The 16,740-nt window shown below is 36.2% G+C and overlaps 3 protein-coding genes and 1 pseudogene across 4 annotated transcripts; 1 reads left to right on the top strand and 3 right to left on the bottom strand.

Annotated features, from left to right (window-relative positions):
* Nucleotides 1-704: 704 nt before the first annotated feature.
* On the bottom strand, nucleotides 705-3,894 carry LOC104210178 (protein EARLY-RESPONSIVE TO DEHYDRATION 7, chloroplastic-like). Its single transcript, XM_009758998.2, has 4 exons — nucleotides 2,687-3,894; nucleotides 1,917-2,083; nucleotides 1,708-1,792; nucleotides 705-1,102 (listed from the first exon to the last, which is right to left on the bottom strand). The coding sequence occupies exons 1-4, from the start codon at nucleotides 3,571-3,573 to the stop codon at nucleotides 916-918; spliced, it is 1,326 nt and encodes a 441-aa protein (XP_009757300.1). The 5' UTR covers nucleotides 3,574-3,894; the 3' UTR covers nucleotides 705-915.
* A 12-nt stretch (nucleotides 3,895-3,906) lies between these two features.
* On the top strand, nucleotides 3,907-5,955 carry LOC104210177 (pentatricopeptide repeat-containing protein At4g13650-like). The gene is made up of 2 exons (XM_009758997.2): nucleotides 3,907-3,941; nucleotides 4,701-5,955. The coding sequence occupies exons 1-2, from the start codon at nucleotides 3,912-3,914 to the stop codon at nucleotides 5,934-5,936; spliced, it is 1,266 nt and encodes a 421-aa protein (XP_009757299.1). The 5' UTR covers nucleotides 3,907-3,911; the 3' UTR covers nucleotides 5,937-5,955.
* Nucleotides 5,956-6,131: 176 nt separating this feature from the next.
* Nucleotides 6,132-7,734, bottom strand: LOC104210176 (putative ribosome biogenesis protein C8F11.04; annotated as a pseudogene).
* Nucleotides 7,735-8,207: 473 nt separating this feature from the next.
* On the bottom strand, nucleotides 8,208-15,242 carry LOC104210179 (uncharacterized). 2 transcript variants are annotated; one of them, XM_070172235.1, is made up of 11 exons: nucleotides 15,075-15,242; nucleotides 14,193-14,340; nucleotides 12,983-13,342; nucleotides 12,506-12,616; nucleotides 11,577-11,664; nucleotides 10,796-10,864; nucleotides 10,452-10,529; nucleotides 10,043-10,129; nucleotides 9,343-9,393; nucleotides 8,586-8,822; nucleotides 8,208-8,502 (listed from the first exon to the last, which is right to left on the bottom strand). In XM_070172235.1, the coding sequence occupies exons 2-11, from the start codon at nucleotides 14,258-14,260 to the stop codon at nucleotides 8,386-8,388; spliced, it is 1,266 nt and encodes a 421-aa protein (XP_070028336.1). In that variant the 5' UTR covers nucleotides 14,261-14,340; nucleotides 15,075-15,242; the 3' UTR covers nucleotides 8,208-8,385. The 2 variants fall into 2 exon arrangements, with proteins under 2 accessions (XP_070028336.1, XP_009757301.1); XM_009758999.2 differs by having other exon boundaries at nucleotides 11,577-11,667; nucleotides 15,075-15,240.
* Nucleotides 15,243-16,740: the final 1,498 nt, after the last annotated feature.

Below are 16,740 nucleotides of genomic sequence, written 5' to 3'. Positions count from 1 at the left end.
AAGTCACCGCAAGATTTCCAATTTCCCATTCCTGGCAAGACAAATCCATAAAACTCTTGAAGACTGAACCTTTCTGTGGCAGACTCTGGTGTCATCAAACATTGTTATTTTGCGTTATAATATCCCTATAGTTTGAAGATCCATATTTGCTATAGTAGCATGCCTATGCCTTATCTTCAACGACATTGTGGGATTAATAGGAGCATTAGGATTTTCGGCACTAACCTATAGGGCAGAACTAAAACATTCACTCAGACAATTATTTCCAACTAAAGGAATATCAGTATTTTTACATTTTAAAATATATATTATCCATGCAAAAGAAGATTGGGAGATGGACAAACCAATGGTTTTGTAGCAGGTATAGGTATTTTTAATCATAGAGATGCCACCTATCTAAATATATCAAGGATACGCTGTTAAAGGAAAAAGACATGGGAGTATAATAATGGACTAGAATAATGGCACAACCTAATATCCTTCTTAAGATAGGAATTTCTGAAAAAGAACATCATATTCTTGACAACAACAAGAATAACGACCGAGTAAAATCTCACAAGTGGGTTCCGGAAAGATAGTGTGTACGCAGACCTTATCTACCCCGAAGGGGTAGAGAGACTGTTTTCGATAGACTCTCGGCTCAAGGAGACAAAACATCATATTCTTGAGAGGAATAAATTTATTTCAAGAAAGCTCCTACAGAGTAAAACACAACAGAAAACTGATACTACTTCATTCATGCAAATTCAAACTTCAGATATATATTACATCCTTAATTCACTTAAAGTATCTCTCATGCAAAGACAAATTCTAAACTGATATAGTAATAGATAATACAAGTATCACTCTCTTAAGAAAATTGAGGAAGTTAGCAGCAGTTAAGAGAATGGGAGATGGAACATTGATGTCGACATATCACTTCTGCTTGCTCTTCATCTTAGCAAGATTAGCTTGAGCAGCAGCTTTTGCAACTGTTGTAGGTTTCACTGCACTCTTTGGATTGAGAGCTTTTCTTATCTTAAACACAGCCCAAGCAGTTCCTATAGCATGTCCTGCAGCACCGAATCCGTCACGTGTCATCTCTGCAGCCTGGTCACCATGCCTGTAACAAGATAAGTTCCACCATTAAGCATCTACTGATCCAAGAAAGAACCATACCTTTTGAGGTTTATTGCTATGTGAGACAAAAGAACCCTGCTAGAAAGTGAATCTTATCATCATCCAATTTAACTCTTTTAGTGTGAACATGGCTTAAGGAAGCAAATGACTCGAGTTCAAGTAGTTTAATAATAAAAAGAAGGGATCTTTACCCAAATATCCAGTCGGATATACTGTTTACTTTACCTATGCGGTATACATAGATTATACGCTGATTACATATATATATATATGAATATATATATATATATATATACATATAATACGCACATACACTCACTCACTCTTCCGACTACTATTTTTAGTTTAAACAGATGGGTGGACGGCTATTTAGGTAAACTCTTCTAAAAAAAAAAAGCACTTGGGTGAAGATCTAGAACATCACTCAAGTAAATACAGAGTAGGATACTCTTGTAACACAAGTTTGCGCATAACCTCCACATTTAGGAATACAAATCAACAAAACAAAGAGTAACTCCGCCTCACAATTAGGTTAATAAGGGAAGTACCAACATACGAAATGGTGTTGAGTGCAAAAGCAAAATATACCTCTGTTGAACAAGCCCAGTTGTCACAGTTGAGGTTGTTGACATCACATTCTTTCCAGCGACTTCAACAGCATCGCAAACTTTATCTGTTATAATGTAGCAGAACCAATAATATCAGGAGTCTAGAAAGAAAATAATACAGTTTATGTGCTTCTTAAGAAAATGCTTAACTAATTAAAAAAGAGAGAGAGATCGAATAGAAATACATACTGAATCCATCCAAGGAGGCAAGAACAATCTCTCCAGGAAGAAGGCTAAAGAATTTCTGACCAGCTTTAGAGTTTGCAATGGAACTTGTAAAGAATCCAGAAACCTTCACTACTCCTGAGAGTAAGCCAGTTGCCACTTGCTCCGACATTTTTGTCATCTTCTTCACCCTAAAAGGAACAAAATCAAAATATGCATAAAAATAAGGCAAGAAAGCTCTTGCAATGTGTCACTAGAACAAACTTAGCAAAGCAACACGAAAAATTGATCAAGAGAGTAAAATGCATTACAAGTCTATAACAACTACTATGCCTGAGTTCCAAATTAGATGAGCTAAGCTATGTCAATCCTCACTATTCATCCAACTCCATTTGAACAGAACTTGTCAATTTCAGTTGATCTCGGTCTTTTATCAACAGTATCCCCTTTTTGTTCAAATTCTTGGTATTCATTCGGCAGAAAGGTAGCATAACTCCTATTTATTACCTCTCCTTAAAACTTTCTAGTGAAACATTTTTGTGATAAAAGGTGATTTTTTTTAATTGTTCCTCGATATGGTCCATTTGACATGATAAACACGAAATTGGAAGATTTTTAAATTGTTCATTTATAAATTTCCCCCAAAGCCAATGATAGGTTCATTTCTATATCGAAACAATAAGGTTATTATGCTCATTACTAAACTTGTTGAAGACATGAAATATAACCAAGTTCGGTTCAAATCAATGCTCATTAAAGAGTAAAATTCAACAGAGAAATGCAAAAAAGACTACCTTTTCATCCTTCTCATAGCCTCAGGGCTAATCTCAGAGTTACTCCCCTTTCCCATCCTCTTCATCAACACATCATTTCCCCAATTCAGCCTATCTACAGTAACATCACCACACCACAATATCCCCTTCACCAATTGACCCGACCCGGCTGCAATCATTCTTGCAATACTACTACTATAATCTTCAACATTCGGAGCCAAAGTAGTCCAATAAGCAGCAGAACTCCTCTCCATATCCTCTTTTTTCTTCTCCATTTCTTCTGGTGAAACATCCTTTGCTGACATCCACCATTTTTCTTCAACTCCTTTATTATCCTTCTTCACTTTCTCCACTCTAAAAGCACTGTACTTTTCCAATACTAAATCCAACTCCTTTAGTACCCTTTCTTGTCCTTTTGATGCTATAGTTAACCCATAGTTGAGTAAATTATCTTCATCATTTGCTTCAGAAGGTGTTCTAAGAGTGAAGAAATAGTGAGATTCATCAAGTTTTACAGCAGCCTCATCTTTGGCTAAAGGCCATTGGATTTGATCACCGACACGTGCAAGAACAGCAACAACGTTGTCACCTTGTTTAAGTTGAACAATTTCGAATTCACCACTAGCGAGTTCAATACTACGTTCTTTGTCAATCAGATGGATTATTGTACCTGGGATTTTGACAATCACTTGTTCTAACGAAACAAAGTTGGAATTATTATCAGGCTGATTGGTTTCAGTTTCTGGAAATAGATTTTCTGCTAGATCTTTCATGTCAATAGTGGGGTACAAAGAAGAATTAGAAGAAGTTGAGGGATTCTTTTGGGAAAGAAATGGAGAAGTTGATTCTGGGTTTGAATCAATGACTTGTGGGTATAGTTTTGGGGGATTTGAATTTTGAGAAGACATAGTAGTTTTTTTGGATTCTTGATTTCCCAGTTTGGAAACACAGAAAGGAATGAAATTTGTGGAAAATCTGAGATGGGGTTTGAAGATTTCTAAGTATTAGCTTAAAAAGGAATGAACTTTATAAAAATTTGAGATTGGTTTCGAAGATTTATGCAAGATTTAACTTAAGGTATAAGAAAATGGAAAAAAGGCGGTTCTAAGGTTGAAGACGAGTTGACGTGGCATGCGACGTGGCTTTATATGTAAAGCCAGTGTGGAAGCCGTGGAGATTCTTAGCCTTTTTTTGTGGTAAGAATTAAGGAATAATTTTTTCCGCCGTGTTCTGTACTGTAAAGCAAATGTCACTTGAGGACGTTAAGTTAACTGAGGTTTGACTAAAACACCCTTTTCTTTTCTTTTTTGCTAAAGAATATTTACTGATGTTTCTTGATTCAGTTAAAAAATATTCCCGGGTAATTAAAAGGATTATTCCATTATGCAGAAGTGAGTGTTTCTGTTCTGCTAGGAAGTATGATTTATATGAATCGTCAAGAATCCTAAGTGAGTATATGAAAATGGGAAGAGTTAAACATGCAGATAATCTGTTTGAGAAAATGCCTGAGAAGAATGTAGTTATTTGGTCAATCATGGTCCATGGTTATTCTAAAAATGGGCTACACAAAAAATCAGTTGAATGCTTCATCTCAATGAGAAATATTGGTTTAATGCCAAATTCATTCACCATTGTAGGTATTCTTGTGGGGGTCTCAGAATTGAGGGACTTAATACTTGGTCAATCAGTTCATGGACTGATAGTGAAGTTAGGGTGGGAAGATTATTCATTTGTTGGCACTTCCCTTCTTGAGGTTTATGCAAAATGTGGAAATATCATTGACTGTAGTAAGATCTTTGAGAACTTAAAAGGTCAAGGTCTTGTTCCATGGAATGCAATGATCAGTGCATTTGTACATAATGAACTCTATGAAGAGGCTTTCTTGTTATGCAATAGGTCTCGGAAGTCTGGTTTATTTCCTGATTCAATGACAGCATTGGCATTGATACAGAGCTGTGTGGCTATGGAATCTAAATGTCTTTGTGAATCGGTTCATGCTATGGTTTTAAAATTTGGTCTTGTATCTCATGTACAGGTGAATAACTCACTTCTTTTTCTGTACTCAAGTTTGATGGAGTTACCTGCTGTTTGGGAAATTTTCAATCCAATGGAAGAGAAAGATGTTATCAGTTGGTCAACAGTGATGAGTTTACTGGTTCACCTTGAATATGCTTCGGACGCTATAAAGCTTTTCTTCCATATGAGAGATTCAGGGAATGAGTATGACAAGCTCGTCCTAATGAATCTGATTTCAGCTTGTGGAACTTTAGGGAACTTGAAGATGGGAAAATCTGTCCATGCTCAAGTAATAACTCATGGTTTTGGATCAGATCTTCCTCTACTTAATACAATGATTACTATGTATGCAAGATGTGAGGACTTGAATTCTTCAAAAACTGTTTTCTATCGATCAACTATGAAGAGTATGGTATCATGGACATCTATCATTTCAGGACTTCTCCATAATGGAAGGCCGAGAGAGGCACTAGATATGTTCGTTCGCGTTAGAATTGAAGAAAACATAATCACTGATTCGGTAGTTCTGGTGAGTGCACTAGCTGCTGGTGGTGAAATGGTTGATTTGGAACTCTGCATGCAGCTTCATTGCCATACTATAAAAGCTGGGCTTACAAATTATACAAGTATTCAGAACTGTCTCATATCAACCTACTCAAAGTGTGGGGATGTTGAACCTGCAAACAATGTTTTCGTGCAAATGGCATCTTTTCGCGATATTGTATCATGGAATGCTATTATAAACGGATATGGTATCAATGGCCACGGAGAAACTGCTCTCTCCCTTTTCTATGAGTTCAAAAAGACGGGAGGAATACCTGATATTGCTACTTACTTGATCATTTTGAGTGCTTGTAGTCATTCAGGATTGGTTAGCGAAGGGTTGTTGATTTTCAGCCAAATAATAGAAGAAAATAGAATCAGAGTTGGTGCAGAACATTATAGCTGTGTAGCTAATTTGCTTGCCCGGGCAGGGTATTTACCTGATGTAAGTAAGTTCAAGGATGGAGAAGGTAAGGCTATTTGGAGGGCTATATTAAACGGATGCGTGCATAATGGTGATCTAAGATTAGCAGAATTTGCCGCGAAAAAGTTTGATGAGCTGATTCAAAAAGATTCTGGTCAGCTTGTGTTACTCTCAAATCTTTATGCATCGGTTGGGAGATTTCAGGATGCAGAAGCCTTGAGGTTGAGCATGGAGACTGAGAAACTGATTAAAGATCCAGGATTCAGCATTCTCACTGGAAATCTATAGCACGTTGGTCGAATCCAAATCAGGTCATCTCAATTCTCATGAATGAATAAACTTATGCAACTTCAGATCATGAGGAGCTGTTGTAACCAGCTTTCAGAGGCAAAAAGGATTAAACTTTGATAGCAAATCTGTTCAAAGAGTGATGCTTTCCAAAGAGAATAATAGGGTAAACAAAAAAGGACAACAAGCACATCAAAAATCTGAACTATGAATTCCTAAAAAATCAAAATTGAGAGATAGGAAAACAAAAAACATCAATAATATCCAAATAAAAACAGGTGATGCAAGATTTGCTTCAAAACAAAGTCTTTAAGGCACAGCCTGCTGAATACTTCAAAATTGAAAGAATCTGTTATCAGTAAAGCTCTCAACAACACTAATTATTCTTATGCTCTTATTTGCTTCTCTTACTCTTTGCCTTAAGTGACCCATCTTTCAGCTTTTTCCCAAGCTTAGTACTCTTGTTCTTCTTTCCATCTTTCAAAGACAACTTACTTTTGTTTTGTTGCTCAGCTTTTCTCAGCTTCTTCGCCTTCTTCTCACCATTCGACGCACTAAAAAATATACTACCCTTCTCAGTTTTCCCCTTTTTTACTTTCTTAACTCCATAATCCTCACTCTCCTCAATGTCTTCATCACTGCTTTCCTCTTCTGCATTACTACCAACGACATCACAATCACTTCCCAATTCATCTACTACACCAGTGTCAAAGTCCATATACCTAACTTCATGAATCCTCCCTTTAGTCTTCCCGTTCTTTTTATCCGTCCCCTCGACTTTCCTGCTACTAGTCTCCTTAACCTCAACCAAACCACCAATCACTTTTCCATCACTCTCCTCAGCAACTTCTTTCACCTTAAACCCCTGAATCTTGAGTTTGATCTCGGGCAACGCTTGATACAAAGGCAATGCTAAAGAATCACTAAGTCTCAAATGCAAGCTTCTCACACCACCCCATTTCTTAGGCACCACTTCAACAACACCCTTTATTGCTTCCTCCACATTCTCAACAATTAATGCACTTTCCATTGAAACCTTACCAACCTTCATTACACAAAAAGTTCCAGTCTTTAAGTAAAACAACCCACACCCACAAGCTCTTTCCACTTGCTCTTTCCAATTCTTGTGCGTCAAATCCAAAGGTAAAGGCAGCTTCTTTTTCTTGAAAAATTGCTTACCAAGTAGCTTAGGAAGCAAATGAACAATCCTTCTGTCAACCAACAAAAGATCATATGAATCACAAAGTTTTCTTTACGCTTCAAAGGGCTTGTAGTTAGACTTAAGCTTTGAAATTTTGATGACTTTAGTAATAGGTATGTTTTGGGATTTAATGATCTTTTTTGCATCATCTGAAGTGAGTTTTGAATTGGGTCTGTCATCAATGATGAGGCAAAGCTCAGAGGAAAAAGGGTCGTGAATAGGGTGAGGAAAAGGGATTTTGAAAGCAACGTACGAGGTTTTGGTGGGATTTTCTTGAGAGTGAGGTTAAGGTAGATGAAGTCATCTTGTGGGAGTAATTGGGGTTTTTGGATTTTTGATTTGGAATTTTTCCATTTGAGAAGGGCGTCTACTGCCTTCTCTATGGTGGCGCGGCTCACTGTGGCGGCGGCGGTGGCGGCGGAGGAGGGTGGAGGAGACTCCATTGGGATTTTTTGAGGTTGAGGCTGAAGAAACTACAAAACCCCGGCTAAAACCCCGTTGTGCTATATGAACAAGAAGTAGGAAAATGATATGGACGTACCCTATACTTTTCAAATTTGCAAAGACCACCCCAAAGAACCTCTTTTTATTTTGGTGTGTGTGTGGTTGTTTTGACTTTTGAATTAATTAATGTTACTTACAATATTAACCGTCTAATATAAATACACAATAGGATTATGGATTGTAATTTGATCTCTACGACGAGGACAAAGACTTCCGTCAAATTTAATATTCATCTTGTGATATTAAATGGTTCACTAATCTATCATTGCACATAGTTGTAGTTGAAAATTGAATTGGACTTATAAGTAGTTCAACTCTTCACTTTGATATGATTTCCAATTTATAATCAGACGATTAACATGGAGATTGAGGCTCTACTTCTCCTCTATAGGTTCCGAGACTTGCTCAATGAAGCATCATGGTTAAATGAATTCTGGATTAAGCTTCTGTGTGGAAAACGGACACCGCCATTGGCCAATTTAAAGTTTAAGATAGCTATAAATAAGTGCGATAAAGAAAACGAGTAAAAAGTCTAAAAACACTAAAGACTAAATGAATGATAGTAATTGGATGAAATTGCATTTGATCGATTGATTGTTTGTTAATCGAATTTCGCTAGAGCACGGTGTGGTTTGGAGAGAAAAAGTACAAATAACATCAAGTTGAAACAAATATGAAGCAACACCAGGATTCTAAATCCATGAAGTAGAGACAACAACGATGCTATAATTTCCTCATCTTCTCTTATTCAAGCAAAGAATTCCAAAGGAAGCTCTTTTCTGGGTATACATTAGTTAGGACTGACTTCAATCTGCTCGTTTCCACCTTTTGAATATCAATTGCCAGAGTCATCGATAGTTGCTGATAACAAACAAATAAAATCAACTGCGTGAAAAGCTTAGAAATTACTGGAAACTTGAAACTAATATGAAGAAGCATAATACCTTTTTGAGCCACATCATATAAGTTGCAGCAAAGGTTGCTTGAGCTTGATAGTCCTCAAAGTCACTATCATATACATTTGTGCAGGAACGGAATAGTTCTAATTCATTATCTATAAGTATGTCAATGTCAACTGTCCTAATGTTTCTCTGGTTAGAAGACAAGGATCTATCATCATCACCGCATGCAAAATATCTTATCCAGCATGTCAAGAGGAAACGGCGATGAAGCCACAATGCCTGACAGGAAAACAATAACATGAGACGGGTTTCTTTCAAGCTTTCAAGCTTGTCAGAATTCAGAATATCTTCATGAAGCAAATTAAAGAAAATCGAGATACAGATAACAGATAAAGCACTTAGGACAGATGCAATCAAATTTTGTGCATGGAACTGATCATATTTTTTACATTGAGGCATCAGATTTGGGAATCTATAACAAAACATCAACATGAACATTCTATTGATCTCATTAAGGAGTATTATAGATGAAACAGAAGACGATTCAAATGAAGATAATCTCCATAAATTTCCAAGAGATGTGTGTATATCCACTCCAACACCTTACTGTCAAATTAGACGTTTCACTTACTTTTGTAAACCTACATAACTTAGTGTGCAACATTAGATGATTGACAGGAATGCCACGACTCTACATGCACCAAAGAACTGTCTGCCAAGACTTCAGGAAACTTTCAAACATCACTAAGTCATATAACCAAAAAAATTGTTATTGTGAAAACCAGTGTGATATACATACCTCTCTCCCCACATAACGTTTTATCAGCTTCTCCACCCAGTTGAACTCATCCTACCAGCAGACATTGAACCCAAAAAGAAAAAAATTAGCAAATTGCAAGACGCGGCTTCGTATTTGTCACTAGATGATTTACTGTTTTCAGAACCAACAAGAATGAAAAGTTAACACATTTTCAATCCAGATATTACTTCAGGATTTTGGCATTTAACACTAAAAGCTTCAGAACTAGTTGAGCATTTTACTAGAACTTCCCCACCTCCACATCAGGAACTTTAATTTTCGATCCTTTTTTTCACACTGATCATTCCTGCAACACCGTAATGCAGTTTACTAGATAAAGGCATTTTAGTGGAACTCATAGTTGGCTAATTAAGGTTGAGCCTCTGTGATTTTCTGAGGAGATTATTATGAAATTTTTTAGTGAAAAGCATGTAGTTTTCAAGGCTTCTCCTATAAGCATCTTCTGAGTTCATTGTTAAAATAGAATCTTTACACAAATGACAAATGCCATTCTTTTTTAAATTATTATAATTATATATAGGGTGTAGGAGAAGGGGAAATGGGGGAGGGGATTACATGGTGGAGAATCGAACCCTCACCAACAAGGTGAAAGTTCAAGTAACCAACCAACTGAACTACTAAGATTCCCCGACAAATGCCATTCAATTTTGAGGAAACAACCACATGAGCAAAAGCATACCTTCAACAATTCATGAAGTTCTGGATGAAAGCTAGCATCTCGACCCTTGTTATGCTGTGATTCTTCAAACAGACGAAGCATCAACCGCTGTGTAGACCAATGTACCAAAATAAACAACATTATACCTCCATGCCTTCCTCTATTTGAACTTTGAATGGAACAAGCAGTTTCAGAAACCGTTATATATTTTATGGGACTAGGTTTGATAGGTTCTTTCAGTGTTACCAAGCAAAAGAGACAAGCAAATCAAGATTCTGATGGAAAAAATTCTAACATATATTACAAATGGACATCAGTAAAGCTTTTCACCCTCTATAAGCAAAGGGCAATTACACGATTAGTTCACAACCAGCCAGCAGCATTTGCCAAAAGCTAAGACGAAAATAATAGCTCCGTGATGGAAACTCACCGCACGGTAATGAAAGCAAGAATTATCAGCAACATGGAGCACAGCCCAGTGCCGTGACTTGTCAAACTCCTGCAGCACCTGGATGCATGAATTGAAATCCATTTGTTAAGAATTATATATACCATAATGTATATATAATAATTCAAAGAGATGAGTGCCGCGGAGATGATTGGTTGGGGCTTAAGAAAATGAGCCCATCTTCAATGGAAGATCAGGAATATGTAAGACACTTTATCACAAATCTATAAGAGACTATGACCACTGACAAAACTTTGCCTTCTCTGCATAGCCAGTGAAATGGCAGGAAGTCGCAAAAGAAAAAATACCACGAACCTTTCACTCACCTGTTCCGCTGACATGTAGGAAACTAACCAGCAACGGTGATTCCATGCACGATAGTTCATTTTTGATCTCTGTAACAACAATGAGAGCCAACTTAGATCTCAGGGACTAACTTGCAGTAATGAGTACAAACATTGGAAATAGATTAATCCAAGTCAGAGTGGATGAATACAAGTGAGCCAGTAATTGTTCTTCAAGTTTAACCAGAGGTCGCACCTAACAAAGCCAAAGTCCAAACTACCACATAACCCCCCCCCCCCCCAAAAAAAAAAAAAAAGAGAGAGAGAGAAAGAGCTTCTCTCAATTATTTGAAAGGAACTTCAGGTATTAGAATTACCAAAATAATTGAATTATGACATTAGTAGGAACAACTTGGACATTAATACATCCAAGTCATTCAACTACAACACTTGGTATGAGCCCACCTATTCCGGCCTCAGTGGGCAGAATTATCTCAGTGAAGCTTGTGAACTGAACAAGTTGTCAACATGTGCACATTGGTTCAGACAGCACAAATATTCCACACAAAAAAAGTAGATTTCCGGGAATGATAAAGCTTTTTTTTTTTTTTAAAGACCCATCTGTCAGAAAATTATCATACGTTTTCTATGATAGAACCAAAGTACTTCAAGAACAGATATAAATATGAACCAGTAATTCTCGAGAGAATCCGTGGAAACATTCCTAGTATCAATGATAGCCACCTTGTAATATAACACTCAAATATTGATCCACCAATAGTCTATATGTATGCAGTTTTCACGGTATGATCCAAAATAAGACCTCAGCCAGTTTTTTCACTAACTCGGATTCTCTTTCCATAATCTCTTGCAGATTTGAACAATTTCCAGCAATCATCTTGATCACCCACCTCCTATCAGTAATTAACAGTAATAAGCATCTCGAACTACTGATCATTGAAAGGGTAAAATAAAAATTCATTTCAAATTAACTCCCAGAAAAGACAAACACCAACTTCCAAGAAACGATTAAAAAAAGTTGTATTAACCTCAATTAGAGAAATATGTGTGTCACTACTTTCTTTTTTCTTTTTCTGTGATGCCTTACTAGCTTATGTTCAAATCCAAGTAGCGTATTTTTCTCCGCGGATGACTGATCATTGAAAGGGTAAGATAAAAATTCATTTCAAACTAACTCCCAGAAAAGACAAACATCAAGTCACCAACTTCCAAGAAACGACCGAAAAACAGTTGTATTATGTGCGTCATTATTTTCTTGTTTCTTTTTCTATGATGCCTCACTAGCTTATGTTCCGATCCAAGTAGCATTGGGCAAATTGAACCTTAATCCCCCCCCCCCCCAAAAAAAAAAAACGCCCCTTCGCTCTTAAAATTCAATTTTTTTCTTTCATACCTAAATTTACATACAACTGGAGCATGTGACTCTAAACATTCCCCAAAAATCATAATCACAAAAAGGGGATTTGAGACCGCAGATATGCCAATTCATCATATGCCATTACCATGCTTCATCATTAACATCCAAGCATGAGCTTATTGTAAACAGGTTTTCAAAGTTCGATACGATAAAAACAATCTTGAGCGACCAGAGATAGCAAAAGAGAGTGAATTGAGAGGTTCATCCATGTAACAGAATGGACACACAAACCAATAATTAAAAAGAATTTGCGCACAGCAGGCGCTTATTGCACCGGGCTGCCCTTTTTACATATGAGAAGAGAGGTATGTTACCTTTGGCTCCACGTTTGTTCACTTTTAGGTGAATGCGAGAGAACCGCAGCTGAAAAGATAAGCTCATTCATGAACATGGACAAAGACTGCTTCTTTGACAAAACTAGCTTCCTGGGGGAAAAAACTTTATATGGTCAGGACTAAAAAGTTTCTACTGATCTTTTGCCGATATATATCATGCGCTTTAACTCACAAAAGAAAGACTTCTTTAAGGATGTTAAACAGACACCATAGCTCTATGAGTCAACCATTAAATTTCGCTTTTGTTAAAAAAACTCAAACCATTAACGCTCGCTATTTCCATTATCGTGGAGTCTTGTATTGTCCTTCAGACTAAAAAAAATACATTCTGCTCCGGAGCTACATTTTCAAGATCAGATATCCATAGAAGGTATGTATCTGGTCAAAAAGCTATTGACAGCTGTCACCATTTACAACGAACTGAAAAAACAAAACTTTTATGTGTTCAAAACAAACCTGGAATTCCACGCTGAGCCAAAATCACTACTTAGAAGCAAAAGTGCCCTGCTGTGCTTCATCAATTCACTTTCGAGACTAAGTGGAGAAGATGAGGGACAAGTTGAAGCACTTTTATCATCTCTCTCGTTGTAAATGCTATGGTACACTTTATAACTTTTATATGCATCCACAAATGCATTTTTAGCCGCAACATAAAGCGGAAAGAGAACCCTAGTTGAGATGCCCAGCTTATGATCCCTAGCCCAGAAAATTGTCTCAAAACTTGACTTTGGCACAGAACCAACAGATGTTGAAGGAGTCCCAATATCCTCATTTAATGCAGAAAATTGGGATGGGTGAATGAACCCTATTTCATCACTGGAAACAGGAGATGCATGTCAGATTGCTAATGACAGCATCACTCTTGAACTCAACATCTCAATAAGAGTAAAAATAAATAATAAGAAATATGCAGATGTAATATGTATAGTTAAAAAAATGCTAGGGAGAAGAGTACAAGAACAAAAGTTTATCACCTTATCTGAAAGGAATAATTGAGTGACTATTTGGGAACATTCTTAAATAGAGATATCTTACAACAACAACAACAATTATGCCTTAGTCCCAAACAAGTTGGGGTTGACGATATAGATCCTCATTTCTTTCTGTGAGCTCAACTCATATCATCATCATTACAAAAACAGCAGTTCCTTCTTTCTTGTTATGATTTTTAAGCAATAGAGCTTTCTTTGAGAAAAGAGGAAAATTCCTTATCGTAATACTACATTTAAGCAATGACATCCTATCCAAATGTACAAGTTGAAATGATTTAAGTGCTTCAAAAATAAAGAAAACACCGCACTACGTTTCAAAAAGATGTATAGTACAACAAAAGTACGCTAATGTCTGAAAATGTTTGTATAGCCTAGAAATCTACAGCTCTGAACAACAAATGGTTTATCACACTCAGATGACTCATGGGCTTCCATTGTTGGACCATCGTTGGTAGCTCATGAGACAGTTCTCCAAAAATTACATCACTCCACTAGCCATATTGTTCAGAAATAGAAGTTAAGAGACAGTTGTACCAGGTTTATATGACGCTACAGTAGACACTCCAACCATGGTCTTATTGATTATTGATTCAACAAAACAAAGAAAATAATGGAATATTATCATTGAAATAACCATCAAAATTGCGTCCATATACAGAGAGGATGAGACTTACATTAGAGGATCAGACTCCAATATGCCCTCTAATTGATTCAGAAGCTCCAATGGACCAGGCTCGTCCATCTAGAATTGGTTTCTAACTACAAGAGCTGTTTATTCCCCAAATGTACGCCGATTCCTAGAATTGGCTGCTGACTCCAAGACTATAAAGAAGTGGATAAAGTATTAGAGTTGCATAGGGAGATATAATTTAAATTATGAGACAACTTCTAAAAGCAAACTATTTAAGGGACCTATAATTGAGGATTGGCTCGAAAACTCAGCATTCACAATGATCCAAAATGCTCAGACTCATGAACAATTTAGCACATATAAAAGAATAAACGAAAAAGCTACATGAAGGCGAGGTGGCAACCACATCTGTCAAAATTCCCAAAATAACAGATACAATTTAGGAACACTATTGCACCCGCTATTTATTCATTAGTTTAAGATGAACTGATACTTTGGAATTTCAATTTTTGCAACTGCAAAACTAGCATACACTGTCAGTGTTCTACACTTATCAGTCATTATTAAGGAAAATATTCTTCTTTTTATAGGAACAGATTAACAGAAAACTATTGCACCTTGGTTTCAATCCAACTAGAAGAGCAACACAGCCTAAATATTCTCCTAATGATTTGAGTTTTCATATTTTCTTAAAAACAATAAGTCAAGTAAGACTTGAGGCCAAATCAATCTCTCTGATAAAGTGAAACACAAGTACAACATATGCCAATTTCTTCAGCATAAATTTCTTTTTAGTACTGTGATTTACTAATTCATATAAAGTGTCATCCACTATCATAAACAATGTCCAATAAGGACGCTTATGGAATTAACAATATAGCAAAAAAGAATTAATTGGATTCCATTTTCAAAAGAAAAAACTTACAAAATTGCCTCAAGGAGAGAGCTTGTGAGCAAGATTTAAGGCTTCTGGGATTTGCACAGATGTTTCAGATGAAAGCAAGGATTTTTCTGCCTCATTACAGGACATCTTCTTTCTTTATTTCTCACTGTTTATTATGGTTTTTTATTTTTTTTAAAAAAAATCAAACAGATTTTAATACTTGAAAGTTATAAACAAATACCTGAAACACCAAAAGATTTTTTAATTTTTTTTATGTTTGGGCGTGAGGGTAGATTTGATTTGGACGGCCCAGATTCATAGGCCCAATAGATCCACGTCTTTCTCTTACAGCTCTAGCATTTGGTTTAGGCCTAAAATACAAAATTGATCGGTCTGTTGAAACTAATTGCATTTTTTAGCCAAAAAGTGTGTGCAGGACGGATCTAGCCTATTGAATATGGGTTCCCGTGAATCCAATAACTTTTGCATATACCCCATTACTCTTCAATCAATCTTGGGGGCACCAATGGTTAATACCTGTGATGTCTCCTTCTGAAGGACTCGTATACAAGCCACACCCCAAACCTGCATTCACGAGTCCAATATATGATTCACTAACTATTCATAAACATTTGATTGTGAACTCAGTTACTTATTGTATATTTATTTAAAGTCGTTATAGGAAACCATAAACTTTAAATCTTGTATCCCTATATATATATATATATATATATGTATGGTCTAGAGCTTTGACATGGTCTAAGGTTTTTGTGTTCTCCGGCACAAGTTTAATAGATGGAGTTGAAATTTGAGGTAATCTTTTCATTAAAAATGAGGGTTATTAGGTGGATTAATCTCATTATACTAAACCAAGGTCTTGTTTGATATCTTTATATGTGGATGTGAATATGTTATTGCATTTTTGCTAGTTTTGGAGTGTCACTTTCTGGATAAATTCATTTTACTATTGTTAGTATAAGATTAAGGATTGTACTATTGTAGTTAACCTCAACGACTAGGACAAAGACCTCCATCATATTTAATATTCAAATTGTGATATTAAATAGTTCTTACCTATTGTTCGACTGTCGTTTTTCTCATTTTTTTCCTCCGACCGCCGCTGCCCTAGCTTTCTGGCAATGTCCAAAAGGAGCAAGTTCCAAAAAAAAAAAAATCAATTCTTATTTGGTGTTATAGCCGTCAATGGTTGTTGTCCTCCTTTGATCACAGAAACTGTTCATTTCATTTAATTACTAGTACAAGTTATTCTCGTGAAGCTAGCCAATTGTAATCCTTCAATCCCCCCCCCCCAACCCCCTACCCCACCCAAAGGAAGTAAGAAGAAGCTTTTTAAGAGAAATAAGAGAAAAATGTCTAAAGGTTGTGACCTCTTATTTTTGAACTTGTTATGAAATAAAGCAATTTAATAAAATAAAATAACAATAAGAAAAGTTAGGTTAAGAACAAATGTAGTAGAATTCTTTCTTTTCTTTTTCTTGGTGTGTTCTTTACCAATATAAATTGTCATGCTTTTATAGGAAAGAAAAGGTAACTTAAAATCTATCTTGCATAGTGTAAAGATAGATATGTTGTAGGAAAATCTATCTTCACACTATTTACATCATGGAAATATATCCATACACTATTTACAACAATCCCCTTGGATTTTTCATGTAAAACGAAAAAAATGACTCATAGACCTCACTAG

Source organism: Nicotiana sylvestris, chromosome 1 (assembly GCF_000393655.2).
Source record: "Nicotiana sylvestris chromosome 1, ASM39365v2, whole genome shotgun sequence".
Classification (NCBI taxonomy): domain Eukaryota; kingdom Viridiplantae; phylum Streptophyta; class Magnoliopsida; order Solanales; family Solanaceae; genus Nicotiana; species Nicotiana sylvestris.
This window is presented reverse-complemented; position numbering and strand designations above follow the sequence as displayed.

Excerpts from the sequence above, each read along its gene's own strand:
- LOC104210178 (XM_009758998.2), bottom strand. The coding sequence starts at position 3,573 with ATGTCTTCTCAAAATTCAAATCCCCCAAAACTATACCCACAAGTCATT. Across the intron at positions 2,084-2,686 it reads GCTATGAGAAGGATGAAAAG|GGTGAAGAAGATGACAAAAA; the intron begins GTAGTCTTTTTT and ends TGTTCCTTTTAG. Across the intron at positions 1,103-1,707 it reads ACTGGGCTTGTTCAACAGAG|GCATGGTGACCAGGCTGCAG; the intron begins GTATATTTTGCT and ends ATCTTGTTACAG.
- LOC104210177 (XM_009758997.2), top strand. The coding sequence starts at position 3,912 with ATGTCACTTGAGGACGTTAAGTTAACTGAG. Across the intron at positions 3,942-4,700 it reads AGGACGTTAAGTTAACTGAG|GTGAATAACTCACTTCTTTT; the intron begins GTTTGACTAAAA and ends TCTCATGTACAG.
- LOC104210179 (XM_009758999.2), bottom strand. The coding sequence starts at position 14,260 with ATGGACGAGCCTGGTCCATTGGAGCTTCTGAATCAATTAGAGGGCATA. Across the intron at positions 13,343-14,192 it reads TTGGAGTCTGATCCTCTAAT|TGATGAAATAGGGTTCATTC; the intron begins GTAAGTCTCATC and ends TCCTGTTTCCAG. Across the intron at positions 8,823-9,342 it reads AACGTTATGTGGGGAGAGAG|GCATTGTGGCTTCATCGCCG; the intron begins GTATGTATATCA and ends TTTTCCTGTCAG.